Raw genomic sequence first — 21,346 nt, forward strand, 5'->3', positions numbered from 1 at the left:
ACACACTTTCGGTAAGATTGTTTCTAAATAGGTGTTCATGCCTTTTGTGGGATCTTTTTGGGCGCGTTTCCCCAAGAGTTAGTGGAAGAGTTGCTCTCCTGGGAAGCCGTGCTGTTCCACATGTCTCCGTCGTCTGCATCCCACTGACCTCCTGAGAGGATCAACTCCTCACCTCCGCCTCCCCATCCATCTTGCATAGCTTTGGGGGCTGGGGATGAAGAACAGGCATTTAAAAAAGGCAAAAGTCCTTGCTGCAGTTGCCACATTAAATGCGTCACAGTATTTCATGGCCACTAGGGGTCAGGATAGGTTTGTGAAAAATATTGTGTCCAGTTTTACTAGAAAATACAGATGACCTTGACTCATCTTGACAGAACTCTCCAGCAACAACAACAACAACACACAGTACACTATTTCTTCATTCTTCATGTGATTAAAAAAAAAAAAAAAAGTCACATTGGGTTGCCAATTTACCGGGTTTGCAAGACGCAGCTGTCATAGCTGGGTTCCCCCTACTGTAGTTGTCTGGGTTGCCATCGCCCCAGCCCGTGGGGCCCCCAGTTGGTTTTCCCCAGGCGGATGTGCCGTTGTCCACATTGACTGCTGAATGTGTAGTTTCCCCCCAAGAGCTTTCTGGTTTAGTGTGGGAGCTGGGTAGTTCTCCCCAGCCTGGTGGACAAGGGAGACAACAGAGAGCAAACAGATTTTCCGTCAGGACCAAAGTGGTTTTATTGATTACATTCTATATTCCTATTTTTTGTTTTCTGAGACACTAGTTGACATAAATCAATTTATCTTTTATATGCAGGAAGCATTAAACCAGTGTTAGGCTTAACAGGCTGGTTGACAGGAGGTAAGGATGTCCACTCAAGAATTGGCACAGTCTGGTCAGTCTTGGCATGATAGATGCAGTATCACCTGCGTGGCTGTAGCAGTGCCAGACAGAGTTTAGTGCAGTAAGACAGCGTGACCTGAAAGCTGCTTAATTTTCAATTTGACAGACCCAAGAACCATATTGATTCAAACAAAGGCACAATAATAATAATAATAATAATAATGATTTCTGGCCTTGGAGATTAAAACAGTGATGAGCATTTATAAAACACACAGCTGGCTCGGATAGTTATAAAGTGGATTCCCACTTAGATATTGAGAGAGCATGCAAAATAAAGGGCCAAAGGGCAGGGGGCATCTATCCCAACAGCATTGATCTCAGGACTTTCTTCAACTACTGACAGATATCAGCCACATATAATCACACACTTCCGATATCGCTCTCAAAACATTTGTGGTGATTTTCATTTTTCTCAGGGCACTTTGTAAACACAATTTTTGTGCTTCCTTTGGCTACCCTAAGGTTAGACAGGCAGACATGCCATGACAGATATGCCTGTTATTGTGTAATGTGAAGAGTCTCATTGAGAGATTGGACTGCACTACTTATCTCATTTGGATAGCGAATTAGATGTAAATCCAACAAGGGCAAGCAAGGTCAAGATATTACCTTTAAGTCCATCAACAGCTTGGAGCTTAACAGTGAACTGCCCTAACTGACCAGCTTCTGCAGTTGACCCATCTACTTTAAATAGCTCATTAAAAGAACATTTCTGGAGTATAATTAATTAAACTATATCCACAATCAATGTATGAGTACTAATATGTGTATTGCAGGAGAATAGTCAAGTCATGATTTTATTATTTGTCTGTGCAACATTGTTCTTCAAAAGTTTTTGAACCGTACATTTGGTTAGGAAAACAGAATGGGAGTTATTTCGACATTTCAACTGTCTAGACACTAAATCATTAATGCCATCTTACCTTGAGATATCATAGGGCCCCTGTTGTGCGATGTCCCCGACTGGTGCTGCAAAACAGGATCCATGGGCCCGCTGGTGGGTCCTGGGTTTTGGGGATTTTGGGCATGATTCTGTAAAGGTGCATGTGGTCCTTGATAAGGGTGATTGTGAGAGTGAGGATGACTGCTGTTAGGGCCTATGGGGTTATTGCCTCCGGTAGTAGCTTTAGCTTGGGACATTCCTGGATTGTTTCTGTCCCACAGGTTGACAGATTTATTATAAGTACCTGGATCACCCCAGGCGGATGTCCCATCATCTATCTCCATCTTGCGTCGGATTGAGGGCGGAGACGGCTCTTCCCACCCTGTAGGTTCAGCAGAGGACTCCTGCTTACCAGCAGTCCAGCCCTGCTTGACAGAGCCTGAGCCACTCCAAGAGCCAATACCTCCCCCAATGTTGCCACTGGGTCCATCCTGAGATTTGCCTACCCAGCCTTGGGGAGGACCACTGGGACGTGGACTCACAGGTTCTCCCCAGCCCGCTTTGCCTCCAGTACCTGACATCCCTTGCCCCGATGAAGGCATTCCCCAGCCTCGAGGAGTTTCCTTCCAGCGCTCTGCATCTCCCTCCCAGGCAGAGTTGGGTACACTCTTTTTTCTATCTTCAGGTTCTCCCCAGTCATTTGCAGAGTTGTTCACTCCACTATTGCCCCAGCTGTGGGACGCTTTCGATTGCTCTCCCCAGTTCTGGCTTGTTGGCTTGCTGTGTGAATCCTCCCACCCTGTTGACCTCTCTTCTCCCCAAGACTGACCACTATTCTTAGGGAGTGTGGTGGTGGGAACTCCTTTTGGTAGATTTCCCCAGCCACCTGGGCCACTTGGGGGCTTAATAGTGTTGGGTTGATCTCCCCAGCCAGACGTGGGTTGGTTGCTAGCAGCTATATTTCCTCCCCAACCTGAAGCTCCCTGAGAAGCAGGCACCTCGTTTTTGCTCCCGGTATCAGTTCTTTGCGAGAGACCAATGTTAGCATTGGAAGGCCCCTGGGCATCACTAGGACCAGTTTGAGAGTCCCAGGATTCAGTGGCAATGTCATTCTTGGTTTTAGTATTGTCCATGTCCCACGATGTGTGCTGGCGAACAGGGGTCTGTCCCCATCCAGTATTACATAACACCCTCGGGTCAAGATCCTGGGCCGGCAACAGAGGAGCAGGGGTATCTCTGGATAAATGATTTTTGGACCTGGGATTTCCTTCCATGCTGTCACTGCTTCCTTCACTGGCAGCAGTTGTGCTCACAGCTCGGTTCCAAGAACTAGTCTGTGTGTCCTGGGAAGGAGAGCTGGGGCCATCCCAGCCTCCCTGGGCATCTTCGGTTTGCTTCTTGCCCCAGTCGCCACTGGATTGCTCACCCCAGCCTCCAGGATTTCCTGACCCACTTCCACCCTGGCCCCAGCCAGAGTCCCAGCCAGACAACTCTTTAGATGACGGTCCCTTTGAGTCGCCATCAGATCCCCATGCAGAAGTATTCTCTTCTCCATTGACCTGCTTGGCCCCGGACGACTGTTGACCCATTGCACCCAGGCTTGCAGATGCAGTGGCCCAACTAGGCAAGTGGTGGGTGGGACTAGGTGGTTCCTGCTTATTAATGTGATTTGGTCCATCAGTTTTAAGGTTCTGAGGTTCTGAACTGAAAGACACATTCGTGGATGGGGAAGGGTGTGACTCTGATGCATCAGAGGTCATTATGCTACCCCAGGCACTGCCAATACCCGAGGAGTTACTGTTAGTGTTGGCTCCAGTATAGGTGCTGGTCTGGGATGAGGGGGGGGCAGTAGGATTACAGAAGTTTGGTGTAGATTGAGGGGGTGAAATGATGTTGGCTCCCCCTGAGCTGCCTGCCCCTGCTGCACACGCATCATGGCCCAACACAGGCCAGGCGGATGGATTAGCATTAGGGTTCAAGTTCAAGTTACAGTTGGTGCTGGAGGATGATGAAGAGCCCCAACCTCTGCCGCTCCCCCCTCCCAATGGACTGTCATTTTTCCCTTCACTGCCCACGGAGGACTGAGACGGTCCAGACCCAGAGCCCCAGCGATTGGCTGCAACCTGGCTTGAGTGCATGTTGGTTCCAGTTTGATTGGCAGGGCTGAGTCCAGTGTTCGTCTTACTGCTTAGGTGGTTGACAGGAAAGTGGCCTGTCTGGCTATTGGCCCCTGTGGCCATACTCGTATTACAACACCAACCAGTATTATTACTACTACTACTACTACTACTACCGTTACTACTGGTACTACAAGTGCTACTGCTGCTGCTGGTCAAGTGACCAGGGTCAGTCTCCAAAGAGCATCTTCCTTGAGGGGCCTTGTTCTGGCTAAGAGTAATAGTAGGCCAAGCCTCTGTATCCTTCTGGTCAATGATCAGTTGATCACTGCAACTTGTATTAGGGGAAGTTGCAGCACTTGCGGCACTCCTGTCTCCTGGCAGGTGTCCCCAAACGGGATTATCATACTGTGCTCCCTGGCTGCTCTGTGGGGGCAGTTCTGTATAGAGGGAAATAAACAGAACCAAAAAAAATGTGTATGAGAAAGGTGGCTGAGGAAGGGGTTTCAAATTAGGTAAGTCATCATACCCACATAGAACCTGTAATACCATGGCAACGTAACGAGCCCACTTCTATTCTTAATCACAAGTTCTATTGTAGAAAAACACAAACCATTATACAGAAGCACTGACAGTTAAGCTCACACTCCATATTGCCCGCATATTGCTTGTATCATAAACAGCTTTCACATGTTTTGAAGAGTATCAATGTTCTGTAATATTCAGTACACATTTAACCAATCACATTAAAACATCTGATTAATAGGCTGCTTTTCTTTTCTTTTTTCTTTTTTTTGGTAAATTCCAGCTGCAAATATATTTCATATAAACTACAGTTAACTTGTGGAGACTTTCACCTCAGCCACATCTAAGACAATACTGTGTGAAGATGTGTTTCAATTGAAAATGTACAACATGTGCCGATGTATGCCGTTTCTCAATTATCACAGAAATGATCAGCGGCACTACTACTGTGACATCTTTAACCTTCCTCTCACCAGCAAGGCAGTCACAGTCATGACCTCCGATTGGCATGATAACATGACTTGCCTGTATGCTCACACGCACACATGCGCCTCCATCTGCCTGTACAACAGCTCTGACAACTTAAAGTAATACCTGTATTATTAGTATTATTTTCTCTTGGAGCACTTCCAATACACATTGATAGAAAAATAATTCTGGTCTGTGCATTGGTCACCCTGACGCCACATCATCATTCATTTCTTCTGTGGCTGTTGCGACTGTTTACATGCACCCTGTACGAGTTAAGCTTGCATGCAAAGACTAGCTTCCATGGCAATACGTATGAAACAATCGCATTGCACTGCACATTTGCCTTTAATTCCAGCTTACTTTTTAACGCTTGCAAAACTGAAGTAGGGGGAGAGAAAGCAGCATGTGAGCGAGGGGAAAAGAGGGCACTGTGTTTCTGACACACAGCGCACAGTCTTTCTGTAGCGTCACTCCACTGAGAGGAGCAGGACCGCCATTTTCTCAGTCCTGAATTTGAGCCAAAAAGGGTCTGAGCTACCGTCTGCCTGCACTGTGTAAAAGCATGCATGCCTCACTCGCTATGACATACGCAAAGCACAACGCTCTCGCACGTGCCCACAATGCATTGCCGCTGCAGCTTTAAAGTACGAATACATGAGCCACAAAAATAACTACACAGAAGAAGCATCAAGGAAGGAACAGGAATAGCGAGAGATTCGCCACGCCGCGACAAAATACCTGTGGAGAGGTGCCTCCCGACCATCGTGCAAGGGACTAGGTTTTGTGCGACACAGGGACCATCCTTGTCTCAATATGTCTGCTTGCCTCACCAAGCCTCTGAGGCTCCTCTCTGAAATGCTGCCAAGAAGTTGCACAGCTCTTGCGAGGCATGAAACAACCCCCCTCTCCCTCCTCCCTCCCTACCTACTGCTTCCCTCCCTTCCGTCCTCACCCCACATCCCTCCCACCAACATTGCTTTGGCTGGGTCTCGCCGCCTCTATCTATTGCCCCCCCACATCCCCCTGGCTTTATTTATATCATGCTCTATTCCTATCCCGACGACGGATACGCTCCCTCGCTAGAAATGCAAGCCCTAAAAAAGAAGGCGGGCTGGGGGAGGGGGACGGCACAGCTGAAGTAATGTGGAACAGAATTGTTGGTAGGTGGCGGATGGATCACTGAGAGCGAAGCACTTATGCACTCAAATGGCATGTGGTAAAACAAAAAGCGGGCTTTTCTAAACACAGCCTTGGATCTTTTAACCTTTCACTAAATGGCACCAAATATTTAGCTAAGAGCGCTCCATGTGCAATTAGCACGGCAACACACAATTGAAAACCTCTTACCGAAATCGAGCAAAAAAAAACAAAAAACAACCTGCATCCGAGACAGGGCATTACGTCATGATGACAAATGTCTGTTTATTCTTAAATAATGCAAGCATTCAAATTTTAGTTAAAATAAGCAACTCAAAAGACATAAAATAAGCTAATTGAATCTTGATTGAAAGTTGGCCCTGGAAACATGTCAAGGGGTCAGAGCAGAGTAACACAACATTGGATGATGTGCTTGTCAATTAAGAGACAGTAAGGAAGCTACAGGAAAAGCAGGGGCTGAGGGCTTGGCAATAGAAAAAAAAATGGCAGCAGCTCCCCGGATCAAGGCTGGCATTGTGCACTAGTGATACCAGTGCCCACGCACCACAACACAATACGTCAATGTTTGGTGGAAAACAGTGCTGCTATGCTGGAGGTTCTGCTCACTGAACCTCATGATTGTGAGGATGTAAGACATGGGTGAGTCCGTGCTGTGAGTGACATTCAGTAAACGCACTGCAAATACAGCGAATCTACTGTTTGCATGTATACAAACACCGCAGCTCGGATCAGCAGGAATGACCGTTTACATATTCATTCACTGCCAGCCATTTTAGAAAATTTCGAAATTTTTAATGCCCATGTGATATTACATTCAATAATTATATATAAACCGAATCTACCAAATGACAGCATAGACTCCCTACTTTTTGCCTCGTCCCGTTCTTTTATAATTGACAGCAGAAAAATGTAGGTTTGCCAAAACACAGCCATTCTTCTATGGACTCTGAAACTGTGATTATTTCATATAAAATAGAGCAATGATGTCATCTACTGGTGGTTGGGCATCAGTAAAGTTGTTTCCAAGTTTGATATTTACAGTGGAGCATAATCAGATTATCCCCCATTTATCCCCGCTCTAAAAAATATAATTGACAAGTATACTTGTCAAAGGCAGTGAATGAGTAAACATGTAATGTTTTTTTTCCTATTATTTATTAAATGGTCCATTGTATGGGGCATTAATAAATAATACAATTTTAATCATGATCATGATTTTGGCTGCCATGATTAAATAAACCTGATTGTCAATTATTACTTACATTAAAAATGTGGGCTGTACTGAATATCTAATCATACACTTTCTCAACCAGTTGTCAACTAACCACCAGGGGGCAAACACATGGTTAAGGCTTGATTAAGCTGCCTAAATAACAAACCAGCACACCCTGCAGCGGGAGCACACAATCACCCCGGTGAACTGATGAGAGCAAGTCACGTCGAAGAGGAGAAAGTACAGGAAAAATTGGATATGAGGAAGCACAGTGCCTCGTGTCGTAAGGGATCAGCATTTGTTTTCTGGACTTTGTGATCACATTTTGTAATTGTATTTCCTTCAATTAGCTCTGTAAATTTAAATCCCCTGGTTATAGTTTATAAATTATATATATATTTTCAATTAATTTTGAACACTGTTGACAGTTTGTTACACAGTAGTGCAATGCAAATATCACCTTTTCCCTAACATGATGAATACTTGTGATTAATAATCATGATTACAATATTGATCAAAATAAACACGAGTATCATTTTGGTGATAATGGCGCAGCACAAGTCTGTGGTGTCCGGTGAAATCAGATCAATAGCAGAGACAGAGATGCCAGAAAATGAAGTCTGGGAGATGCTTGTTGAGTGATGGAAGGAGGAAGTAATCTAGCAGGGATGTGTGGGCCTCAGCTGGACTGATCCCAGCTTAATGAAGTCCCCCAGGGGCACACAGAGCGGATGGTTTGGAGCTGACCATGCACGTTTGTTATGTGCCAGTAGAATGAGCACTCTGACAAATACAAACACACCTTTGGAAAAAAAAGTGGTTTCTATCTTATTATAACTTGTCTAAGGAATTCAAGAGTCTGCTTACTTAATTCCGTTTGGATTATGTATGAATACTGTGGGACCGCCAAGTTAGAACTCACTTCAACCAAAGTGTTCTGGCAAAATCTTTCAAAAGTCAAACAAAACAGTCCAAACCATCACTATGTGTTTATATGCTCTCATAAATACACCTATCAGACATGACACTAATTCCAGCAATATCTTGGTGTTTGTCCGGAGCTGTCAAAGGTTGAGTCATTTTAAAATATTTTAGTTTTATATGTGTTGAACTTCTTATACTTATATGACAGTTAAAATGTTAGTACCTCATAATGTACAGTTAATAAATGCTTTAAAATGGGAACAGCTGAATCTGGTATATATCAATTCACTGAATTTAAGTTTTGATCTTTTATCTTTATCATAATTGTCTTGAGATTTTTAAGTCAGTCAGTGTCACAGAATGGAATGTGTTATGCCGAGCTCAGACCACACGATTTTTTTGTCTTACACGACAGTTGCGCTGTCGCATTACTCGATAAATTCGCTCCATGTCGTGGATGGGGCGTGTAGTCACACTACAAGTCTGAACGCGACAAGACACCAGCCGATCATCGCGTGTTGTCTTGCCAAGAGAGACGCGTCGGCACTGTTTGTCGGGGAGGTGGAACAAACAAACAAAAAAAAAAAAAAAAAAAAAAAAAAAAAAAAAAGAAGAAAAAAAGAGGCATGGACAGGGAGTGTTTGCGTGAATGGAGCACGCATGGGACAAGTGTGATGTGAGCGCATTGCTTGCGCTCCCTGCTTCACAATAGTGTTTAAAATATGATTTAGTAGCCAACACTGTATTTTAATTTATTTACGCCATACATGTGCCGGGGTAATATAGCCGATTTTGTTAATTTGCGGGATGACATCTTGTTTTATCATTTTATCAAACACTGAAATATTATAATGTTTGAGTAATTTTTTATACTGCTTAATTTATTCATATTTGACTTGTTTTAGTACGGTGCATTGGATAGTATGCCACTCACTCCGAGGGGGGTTAAAAAAAAAAAAAAAAAACTTTCAAAGTGAGAGCGGGTGACAAGGCGGCCAGGCCTGGCCCGACTTCTATGAAAATATGATCAATCCTCACTAAATATGTGCCCATCCCTACTCATATGCCAAAATATGAAATTATCAGAACAACACAATATATATATATATATATATATATATATATATATATATATATATATATATATTTATATATTTTTGGTCCTCTATTCACGTCGCCTGACGATGCATGGATGCGTGCGCTCTCCATGCAGCCGCAGCGCGGCGTTTTTTTTTTTTTTTTCTCTCCCCGAGTTGCACCTGTCTGGCCCCATCCCATGAGATATCCAGGGGGTAATTACTTAAATAAATAAATATATAAATAAATAAATAAATACATACATACATACATACATAAATTAAAAGAGCTATAATGTGCTGTTCAGTGTGTGATTGACGTTTCGTTCCCTCTCGCTATTGGTCAATGCTGTGGAACCAAACGGACGACGACGTAGGTATGTCACATTGTGCGTCAAGACGAGCAAAAATCCTAACATGCTAGACTTTCATCGTGATGATCGTGAACCATCCCGGACAACAGGCGACCAATCGTTGAACGTGTCACACTACACGGGCGACGCTACGTCAAGACAACCCAAAATCGTTTACGACATGCCCCGTTTGTCCGCGACACGTCGGTCGGGCTAAAATCGGGCTGTTTTCTTGTAGTCTGACCAAGGCATTAGTCTTTGCGATATTTAATCACAAATTCCTCATGATTGCATGTTATGCTTTAGCAGTTGTTGTTGTTTGGCAGGTACGTTAACAAGCTTCTGCAAGGATTTTAACTTGCAAACTGCTACAGTGCCCAATAACACATTAACTGTAAATTATGGATTACATTAATGCGAGGCAACACATCCAGCATTTGTTAAATGAAAACAACTTGCAGTTATTTTGACCTTGGTTAAAGATAATTATGCACCCAGAAGAAACACAACCACAAGAGTTTTATCAGATTTTTATAGTGTATTCCAGGGTGAAAGGTATAATAACTGTTTTGTACTTCTTCTAATTTCATAGTTAAATCAATGATTAGATAAATTACATCAGTGAAATGTAGGTGCATGTATTCGTTACGTTATAACCAGTTTTTTATGTATAAATTAACAAACTTTAATTTCATAATTAAATAACATTTTTGGAATGTAACTAATCTTAAGCAGAAGCAAAGAACATTATTAGTATTACAAATGTTAAACCTCAGTAAAATCAGAATCTGCTGTGTGGGGTAATGATACGAGCAGGCCCTGTGGCTTCTATATCAAAACATTATGACCACACAACATATCACTTGCCTAGTCTTTTTTTTCTTTCGAACAAAGGTACAGGACATTTTGTTTTTTGAGATGTAATTCATGCAAAAATGAATAGCTCAATGGCAATTATTGGGGGAGGGGCGGGCGAAGCTTGCATTTTCAAAAGCTCACATGCATGTTGTCATGTTTTCCGCTTTTTCCCTGCTCCCCTGAAAGGATAAACCAGGTCAAGGGCTTTCTCCAACATGCCAGTCTTAAAATAGCTCGCTCTCACACGCCTCCTCTTCATGAAAGAGCCTTGGGATACGCAGTGCAAGCCAAGCGGATGGCAACACAGCGAGACCGTTAGAATAATGGGAAAGCTGACAGACATACATGTAGTGCGGACTAATCCTGTCTGCCTCGGGCCAGCTACATGCTACGTGTTGTGACGATGTTTGCAAAGGCGGAGGAGGGGGTGCCTGAACACATGCACTGCTCTGTAACAAATTGTGGCTAACCAAACTGATAGAAAACATGAAGCACAAGATATTTGTCTTTAATGGAGAGTCAATGTTTAATCACATCAGAAGGCTTCTAAAAGGGAATCCCAATGCTCTAGTGTCATCAATAAAGCACATCAACTCAATCCTGCATGCACACCCTTTTTCATTTGAGAAAGCTATTTTGGTTGATGTCAACCTCTGCTGTGCGCAGCAAAAGCGAAGCTTGCTATTTACTTTTAACAAGAGTGGTCAGAAATACACAGAAGCGCGGCCCATTTAGTCAAGGGCATACGTGGACACATGGACATAGCAATCAAGATACTCCGCCTTTGTTTTCGAAAAGGTCAGCATGTGACTTGAAAAAGTAAAAAGGGGTGAGGTGTGGTTGAATGAGGGTTTAAAAATTCAAAAATAAATGAATAAATAAATAAATAAATAAATAAAGGACAAATGAGAGTTAATCAGCCTTGAGTGCATATAAATGTAAAGGGCAATACCGTATTACCTGGAAAAAAACAAACAAACACATTTTCAGGGTGGAAGACTGGGAAACTTCTAGACTTAAGAATATAAGCCCACCTTAGAAGTGTACTCTTGAACAATGTTGATTTAAAAAAAAAAAAAAAAAATTCCACGTTCTATAGTAACTAGGGATATTCCAATTATTGACATGGCTGATTATCGGCAACCATAATTTAAAATGTGTGTCCTGTGATTGTTTAAGTGACCAGTTTAGTGTGTACGAGGGCTTGTTATTGCCAACAGCCTCATGATACAATAAGTATTACAATACAGGGGTCACAACAATACAGGGGTCACGGTATAATACGTGTACCCTGAACGAGGCACAGCAGTTGCTGTTATGAAGCGACAAGCAGGAATAGCATTAGTGTGGCGCACCTCCACCGTTAGCTCTCAAAAGCTTTCGTTTTCAACTGAGCCGTTCTACTGTTAGCAGCACTTCGAGTTTACCGCAAGTGCTTTCAGAGACGCTGCGGGAAACTTTATTCGTGAACATAAAGTATCAATTCTGATACCTCCATATCGATGTGTACTGTACAAATGCCCGCAACAATATATTGCCGTATCATTTTTTTTTAGCACACCCCAAGGATGTACAGAACTCTTGCCCAAAGACAGCAGGGATAGGCTCCAGCCCACCCGTGACTATAGTGAGAATAAGTGGTTGGAGAGTGAATGAATGACCTTTGTAAGAGCCTGGAAACTCCCTGCAGTTTTTTTGTTTGAACCTAAAAACTAAGTGAAACATTAATATTTTAGTTCTATCGGAATTATGGATAGTTTTATTAACTGCAGAAAGCTTTCACGAGCTAATTATTTAAGTTTTAATTGAACTTTCTAAGAAGTGCTGTTTGCATGGGAGATCCCTGCGCTTTTGTTACAATTTGAAAACAAAGACATACGAAACGACATACGGTAAGAAAAAAAAAAATATTTGTGCACAGATTTCTTCAAATCACATTTTCAAAACATCAAATATTAGAATTCCAAAAATTGTGGTCTCTGAATGAATACACTTCATGCCCCATTCCATATGTGAAGCTTAAGTTTAAGGTGGAGTTTAAAAAAAAAAAGAAAAAAGGAGCTGCTCTCTCTCTCTACAGTGTGGTGCACCAAATCAACTAGACAATTTGAACATTCACCCGAAAAGAAGTAGGGATTTGGGGCAAAAAACAAAAGAATGATATGATGACCTGATGTTGCAAGAAAAGAATGTTCTTGCTGGACAACAAGTCACAATTTTTAAGCAGCCAGGCTATGCATGTGCATTCTGGGTTGCATTGGGTTGAGAAGGTAAACAGAATAATATGAATGAAAGATGAGGAGGTATGCTCAAAGACAGACCAGAGGAGTAAAGGGACTATATTCTGTGTTGATATTCTTCCCTTCATACAATCATCATCTGACCAGTTAGCAGAATAAACACTCTCAGATGGTTTGGAGTGACACATTTTGCTTCACATTTTGCTCCCCCAAAGCCCCATTTTGTTGAAACAGGACATCAGGATGCACTCAACTCTTAAGCATTCCAATGAATGCTGCACCAAAACAATGGGGACTCCATGTTAACTGAAGTTTATCAACTCATTATGGCACACCAACGATTAACAACATGACTAGAATGTTATAATAGCATGGCTCCATCCTCAGTGAAGGGAGGCATTCCTCCGTCTTCATGTCCACATGTAATCAGCCACTCCACTGACACAGAGAGTGAAAGGAGAACCGGGGAGGCCTATCGAAGAGGGGAGGAGAAAAGCAGTAGCTTTTACCGTAAGCCATGAGTCACTCCAGCCCACAGCACTGGACCTCTGCCACACTCGCTCGCTCCACCAATCTTTCTCTTCCTTCGGCTTTCTAATGATGCCAAGCCAGGCCCACTGAGGTGTCCAGCCAACTAGCTAGCTCTGTACAGCTCCTTCCCCCCAAAACAGGAAATAGTCAGCAAAGCTCAGCAAAGTGTAGGAGGACGAGGAGGAGGAGGGAATCGAAAGATGTGGGATAACCGTCTCATTGCCATGGAGATGGAGCTGCATTCAAATCATGCTCTTTAAAGCTTTGACAGAAAATGCTTGTGAATCCGCTTCACTGCGATATGCAGACACTCCGGAAGGAAAACACACAAACACATACTGTTACGCCAGCTGTGTTTACTCTGCATTTTCTTCCTCTGGATTCCTTGATTCCCATTTATAATTCCCAGCCAGACAGAGTGAAAATAAACAGCAGTCGGACACACAGGTGACTTCACATTGTAGTATTCACCGCTCATAGGGCCAACTCATGTATTGGAGCTCCATACAATGGAAACCCGAAAGCCCCGAAAGTCGTCAAATTTGGAACTTGTTGCAAATGGACCTTTGTCCAGTTATTACATCTGTGTTAACGCACAATTACTTTCAACTTGCCTGAAACACCATGGGCATGCAATAAGATCCTGTCAAGAGAGCATCTCTGACCTGCAGGCAGGTTTGTTGAGGAGGAATCAGGGTGGCTGGCTACAGCTGCAGGTTCAGTGTTGGTGGGACGTCCCGTGACGGCGAGAGTCAGGGTCCCGGAGGGGAGTGGCTGGCCCCTCTTCAGCAGCTGCTTGTGCTCCTGCTGGCGGAAGCGCGGGGGCACCTCTCTGGCTAGGTGGCGCTGCTGGAGCGGAGTCTGTGAGGTGATCTGAGCCTGGACTCCACTCGGAGCGTACTTGCCATCGCCACTGCTTGGGGGCGTAACGTCAGGGTTGGCAGTGGGGAGAGGAGGGACGGGGTCAAGCTTGGCAGAGTCTGGCACTGTTCATGAAAAGGTAGGAGAGAAAAAGCAGAAATGCAGGAGTTAGGCCCATGAAAAATATGCAGGCATTGTTGGTGACCCCATTGATCATCCATTTCCAGTTTGTGGGTGAGCTACAAACTACTATCCCAGAGCGAGAGACGGAATACACCCTGCACTGGTCGTATTCAAGCTCAGTGACCAATAACCATTCACACTCATATTCATACCTTGGAAAACTTAGACTCTTGACTTCAATCAACCTAACAGGCATGTTGTTGAAAGGTAGGAGGAAACCTGAATATTCAGAGAGAACATACAATCTCCACAAAGGAGCACAGGAGCAGGGATTCAAACCCAGAAACTCTCTATTGTGAGAAAGATGTACTAACCACCACCACTGGCAAGTTATACTGTCTATTACATCTGTCTAGATCTTTCATCATATTGTAGATGAAATCCAAAAACTATACCACAAACCCCTAATGCAAAACAATACCACCACCACCACTGTTAAACGTACAGCAGCTTTTATCTTCCACTGCCTTTTCTAAAAGTCACGGTCATTTTAAGATGCGAGTCATGCATTTAAAATAACTGGCAATTTCAGAGATGGCTACAAATGCATAAGAATCAGAGTCACCGCAGGATGCAGGAAGCAGTCCCTCTAAACACATGGCTGCTTTTAGAGAGGCCACAGGACTGTAATAATGTCACAGTACTTCTGTCAAACTCATTCAGATAGAGCATTTTGCTTGGTCGGAAATCAGAAGAGATAAATCAGTTTCAAGATTCTTAAAATGAATTAGAAAGCTCTGCATACTTTGAGGAACGTTATGTCTCGTTTGCTTATTAAATTCATCGCCATTGACAAGTATATTTGTCAATTGCATCCCCCCTCCAACGGGGCCAGGTGAGGGAAAATCTGACTATCGATGCCTTTGTAAAATAACTGCCTAAGTCATTTTTTCATATTTTTCAGGTAACACAAAAAATAAAATAAAATGTGCACAATGAGGAGATAATTTAGGCAAAAAAAAATAATATTTTTTGCGAAATAAAATGACTGGCAATTATTTTAAGAGGGTGATGTTATGCTCCACCATAAATGTCAAACTTTGAGACAACTTCACTGATGCACAACCACCAGTAGATGACATCATTGCTCCATTTTAGACGAAATAAACACAGTTTAATAGTCCATGCGAGTAGTGGTTGCATTTAGTGCATTTTATGCAACCTACATTTTTCTACTGTTGATCATAAAAGAACAGAAAAAGTCAGAAAGGAGAGAGTCTATAGTGTCATTTGCCAGATTTGGTGTACTGTAAACACAATATCGTGTGGGAATTAAAATTTTCGAGATTTTTTAAAATGGCTAGCAGTGAATGAGTTAACTGCTGCTGAAGTTCAACTAACTTAAGTTACCGTACCGAAGCAACAGAGCACATGTAAATTGCCATCTCCCATTAAAAAAAAAAAAAAAAAAAAAAAAAAGTCTCAGAAATCTGGCTTTTTTTTTTTTTTTTAAACTGAAAAGCACACCTGTTGAGGCTTTGTATTTTTTAATTAAGAGGCTACACCCTGATTTATGGCAGATGACAGACCAACAATGCCATTACAATTCTTGAGGTGAAAAGTGTCTTGATGCCAGAGGGTCTCAAGCATTGAATCTGTCTTCTTATCCAGATAATCAACTAGGCATGAGCCGATATTAGATTCTGAAAATAAATATCGTTTTATCATGGTTAAAAAAAAATGCAGTTCTAAAATGTATTTTTTTTTTATATTTGGGTGAATAAAACAGCATTTTCCCCTCCATTGAACACAATTTTATTATTAAACAAAAATGAAGAATATTTGGTACAGAAGAAACCTGTATCATGTTAAATTTCAATAAATAAATTAATTTTAATATTTTTCTTCTGTGTTAATTCTCCCGACACAATGTCCCATTACTGGTCATTTTTTTTAAGACAATGCAGATTAATCAGAACAATACACACAGTGTTTGCAGTGTCTGTTTTGCTGTGCACTGTCTCCATGCAAAACTGTTGGGAGGGAGCTCATTACCAGTGACAGCCAGTATTAGCGATTATAAAAACCTTGACTTATTGGTCCTATTGAACTGCTGTGAAACATGTCATAGAAACAACAAAACTACTTTCGCACAGAACTATACAGACTAAACACAAAGTGTGTTTGTGTGCGTGTATGTGAGGTGTTAATATTCTGTGCACAATATGGGACTCCTTTTTTATCAATTTCCTTCTGAGTGGAGGTACAAGGTCAGGAGGTCCCCCTGAGGTCAAATAGGATTATCTTCTCACGGGCCACAGAGTGGCTGCTGGGACAGATGCATTATGGGCATTGAGCACAGTGGATAATCGCCTCTGAGCATGTATCATTACATAATGTGGACACTGGTAAACTAGAATGTAAACAGGAAGTAATAAACAGGCCTGTAGCATCCACATACTGCACAAGGAGATTACTGGATGTAAACTGAGCCAACGGGATGCTTCCCCCCCTCAAGCTTTCTTCGTAGTGATAAACAACAGGAGTAAAATAAACGCTTTGAAATGAGCGAGGAAGAGCGGCGCTCTGCCATTGGCTCAGCTTCCAAGTATGCACATTGAAGCAATGAATAACTCACATCCACGAAGGCCAGCCCCAACGCACACACAAAAACAAAGCGTTATGCAACGCTGAGGCCCACACTGAGGGGAGGACAGGATGCCGTCGTAGAGCCTACAGCCAGCCGCTTGTTAATATAGTCGGACGTGTTTGCGCTAATATGCCATCAAGTCTTGCATTTTGTTCGACGCATGTGCATTTCTGTCATGTCAATTGCTGCCCCCCCCGCTGTGGTTTCTTGTGCATGTGTCTGCTCAGACATCAGAGGCTGAAGCTTCTAATCAGATGTCATTGCATGCACTTCCTTTCCTCTTTGTGCCTCATCCTACCTGACCGCCTGCACCCCTCTCCTTCATACACTATTTACATGCTCTCGTCACGATTACTGTAGCTGTACAGAAGGCAAGGCGGGCTGCTGACTTTAAAGAGGTGATTCCTCGTAAAAGCCCTGTTTAATAACAGTTTTGGAGGCCATTTTTACAGCGTTGGGACTAACGTGTGACGCCGATTCTTCTGGAAGCTTTGGGGGAAGGGGAAAGCGGGGCCAGCTGCTCTCTCAGCCAATCATAGAGAAGAGATAAAACGAGTGAAAGCGAGAGGGCGGGAGGGAGGGAGAAAGAGAGCAGATACACTGGAATGAAGGGAACGAGGTACAGCAAGCAATGAAGAGAATGGTGTGTGTTCAAGACTCCACCCCTTTGCGAACGCCACTGTGAGCTTCAGTCTCACTGCCGGAAACCAGCTTGGGTTGAAAATCCGCTTACAATTAGAACACTACTTGCCTACAGAATGCCACGTTGCTGACGTGGAGTCTTGTTTCAAAATCAGCAAACAAGTGTGTTAAAGTAAATGTAAATACAGGTATGATTGCATCAAACAAAGTAAATGCAGAAGAAAAAGCCCCAAGCGCAACCCTTTGTTTTGCAGCGCTAGAGTCAAAAGAGATCAGTCACCTTCTCCGACAGCCTATTTGCAAAACACCGTCCTCAGCTGTACGGGTGCACAGGAGAATTCCCGGTTCATCAAAAATGCACATCAAACTGCCGCCTGCAGGCTGTGTGTGCCTCACACGGAGGAGGCTACCTCATTTCCCACTTTAAAAGGGATTTGATAGGAACGATGATAGCATGCTTGGCAGGGTGTTGAAGACCTCAATGTTGAAGGGGGTTGTTTGGGGAGATATCACAGTGACCAAGGTGGGTGAAAGGAAGGGAGAGGGTTCCTAGTGTAAACATGACCTTGAAGAAAAGACCAAATCTTTGTTTCAGAAGATGGAAGTGCAAAAACAACATCTAATCATGACTTGCAGAAGATGACAACAATGTCATTGTAATACGTACTGTAAGTCACTTCAGACCTGTTGTGATGCTGAGTTACAACTGACTGCATGTACAACTACTATATCAAAAAAAAAAAAAGCTTTTGTTTGATCTGCAGCTATAGCATTATTTCACAGCCTATGTCAAATTCTCTTGTCATTAAACTAGCAATTTGCTGAGTCAGTATTGATCCTGGCTCAGCTTCAAACGAAGTGATTGATGACGTGTCTGACTGCATGTATGTACACGCCTAGAGCTTTATGCACTGTCCACGCTTCCATTCATCAACGCGTGAAGCCTTACTATGGAGGGGAACGTGCATGCACAATTAAACATTAAAAACTTTGGTTAGTGAGTGATTAGGAGCTTTCCAAAGCTGAGCCTTTAATATGCAAAGTGAAGGCAGCCTGAAGAACATTTTGTTGCGATCCCTTTATATTATTGGGGCCTGGCAAGTAGGTTCAGTTGGGGTTCAGTGGCGATATGGAGCTAATGTTACTCTTCTACATTAAAATGAGTTGACAATAATAGTGCAGATTTGACTGGCTTTGCTGGTTAACATTTTTAATGCTGTGCATTTTTAAAATATCATACCTTTTAGGGGGAAAAAAGTGAAAACACCTAAATATGGCCTGGAAAAATGCACTAGATGTGAATAAAAGTACAGTGCACAGAGTGGTTTGATGAGACAATCAAAATGTCTTTGGGGTGGAGCATCGCTTTGCGCCTGTGGGCTTCAAAATGAGAGCACCGTGTCTCACAAGAGAGATGATTAAAATGCTTAATTAGAAATGAATGAATATAACACTGTAGTTAAGAACAAAGGTCTTCTCTCCATGCAAGACATTTCCCACAGATTTAGAAGAATATATGGTCAGGGCCAGAGTATTTATATTTATCATATAGCATCTACTAGGGGTGTGCCAAAAAATCGATTCATAAAAGAATCGAGATTCTCATTTATTAATCGAATCAAATCAATATTAACATCCAAAAATCGATTTTATTTAAACTAGAAATGAAGAAGGGGAAAAGGCAGTTGTAGCCAACATGCTGTTTTTGTGGAAAAATGCACTTACAATACAAAATTAATAAACGTTTAAAAAAAAAAAAAATGTCATTTTGTCTTGCAAAGCAGACTGGAGTAGATCATGACAATGTTGTGCATATCTGTAAATTGAAGCAGAAATCATTTGTCAATCAAATAATTTTGAATCGAAGATCCTTTGAATCGAGAATTGAAATTCGATTCTGAATCAAATCGTAGACCCAAAAAATCGGATTCCCAGCCCGAGCATCTACATCAGTGGTTCTGAACCTGGGTTCAATCAAGGGTCCAGTGAGTCAATCTCAGGGGTTCGGCAGAGGTCAAGACATACACCGGACTCAAATGATTTGTGATGATACGCCCCGCTTGGCCATCATTGGCTGCAGGTGATCACGCTACATTGCATAGCCTATCTGTCTTGCAGGGAATTCGGTGTGCTTAGTAATCGACTTCTGACTGTTGTAATGCTATGTTGTGCGATTTATTATTGTAAACAGTTTATACTATGTCAAGCAAAAAAAGAATGTGGTTGGACGAATATGTGCAATAAGTATAATAGAGTGTATGGTGTTCCACAGAGTTCAATTCTGGGGCCTCTGCTATTTACATTGTATTGGCTGCCCCTTGTTTCCATCTTAAAACAACAACAACAACAACAACAACAGAAAACAGCGGCAGTAGTTTTAAAGTGCTCTATAAATACAGAGTTTAGTGATGGGAGTCAGCATCCTAACTGCATAATTTTCAATGCCAAGCTGAGCAATTCTAGTCACGCACAACTAGCTATTTAGCAAAATTGAAGGAACACTTGCTTGAGATCCATGGAGATGAGGAATACAAGGTCACAACTCTTTCTGAATTCTAGGTGAACCAGATTCTGTGAAAAGGTTACGCACTCTGTTCATTTTGTTCGCCAGTAAACCCTATGTCCTGATTCTGAGAGAAAAACAATCATTTTATTTCTCAATAAAGAAGGGTTCGGTGAAATTGCATACGAAACTGATGATGTTCAGTATCTATAGCAAGGTGAAGAATCACTGATCTATACCAATAACTGTGAGATCATAAATAAAAATTTATAAGCAATACTAAGCAGTGACTCCAAATACTCGTAAGTTCAAAACAACCACAATTCAATAATTATTATTTTATTATTTATTTATGTATTATTTATTATTTCAAACATGATATATAGACACTGAGTGCCATATTATCCTTTAATTCATAATAAATAAATAAAAAACACACACACACACAAAAAACCCAACGATGGATGTAGATTAAAGCCACTTAAACAGTACCGGTAATTTAAAACAGGGCTCCTAAGAAGACGACTTGAGAGGTGGTGATGATGACAAGAGGCAAGCCCTCTGTGATCGCACAGCAATTTATGACTATGCAACACGAAGCACTGGGTGCAATTAGGCCAATGTGGAACGGAAAATTAATTTGTTGCCAAATTACCACCGCGACACAACTTTATAATAATGTTATCGTTTATTGCACTATAAATGCAAGCCGTGACGTGTACAGTATGCACTTCACACACTACCTTGGATGAAAATGCACAGCGGGAGCGGCAACACAATGACTCATTAACCCGCTCACTTATTGGTGGCAGACAGCCTCTGCTATCTTGGGGCATAATGTTGATTACGCTCATCACTCCACCACTCCCTCCCCATCGAGCCATTGGCCTTTAACCTCTTGGGGTTGAGGGGTGGTCGCTATAATGCAATACAGAGACATGCTCGTTCACAGGTGTTACGAAACAATCGGTCTTCTTCACACTGCATCAAGGCATACTTTTGACAAATGAATGGTAGACCAAAAACAAACAAACAAACAAACCAATAAAATTATCAGTCCAGCTTGGTAAAACTGATTTTATGTTTTTGAGTGTGAACGGTGTTGGCGTGTCACATGGGGACAAGCAGACTGACTTGGGTGTCAGTTGTCACATACACAGGCCAGTTGATTCCACAATGGGCCCCCTCAGCCACCCAGGCAAACAGGAAACCAGAGTGTGTTCTCCGTCTGTTTCTTTTCCTTTCGCATGCTTTTTTTTTTTTGTCTTCGTATTCAACCAGAGGCATCGTTCGTTGGCCGCCCCTTCCACACTGCTTCTTGCA

The 21,346-nt window shown here is 42.5% G+C and overlaps 1 protein-coding gene across 3 annotated transcripts in view; it reads right to left on the reverse strand.

The window, feature by feature from the left end:
- The window catches only part of LOC144033488 (trinucleotide repeat-containing gene 6C protein-like), a 54,721-nt gene that overhangs the window by 13,502 nt on the left and 19,873 nt on the right, over positions 1–21,346 (reverse strand). For 2 of the 3 annotated variants that reach the window (XM_077541650.1, XM_077541642.1), the window contains exons 4-7: positions 13,910–14,230; positions 1,819–4,335; positions 475–669; positions 42–208 (exon numbers count right to left, since the gene is read on the reverse strand). In XM_077541650.1, coding sequence (XP_077397776.1) covers positions 42–208; positions 475–669; positions 1,819–4,335; positions 13,910–14,230 — 3,200 coding nt within the window. Of the gene's footprint in view, positions 1–41; positions 209–474; positions 670–1,818; positions 4,336–5,629; positions 5,781–13,909; positions 14,231–21,346 lie in introns of those variants that run through there. The other variant, XM_077541658.1, reaches the window with a different exon arrangement.

This window comes from Festucalex cinctus, chromosome 1 (assembly GCF_051991245.1).
Source record: "Festucalex cinctus isolate MCC-2025b chromosome 1, RoL_Fcin_1.0, whole genome shotgun sequence".
NCBI lineage: Eukaryota > Metazoa > Chordata > Actinopteri > Syngnathiformes > Syngnathidae > Festucalex > Festucalex cinctus.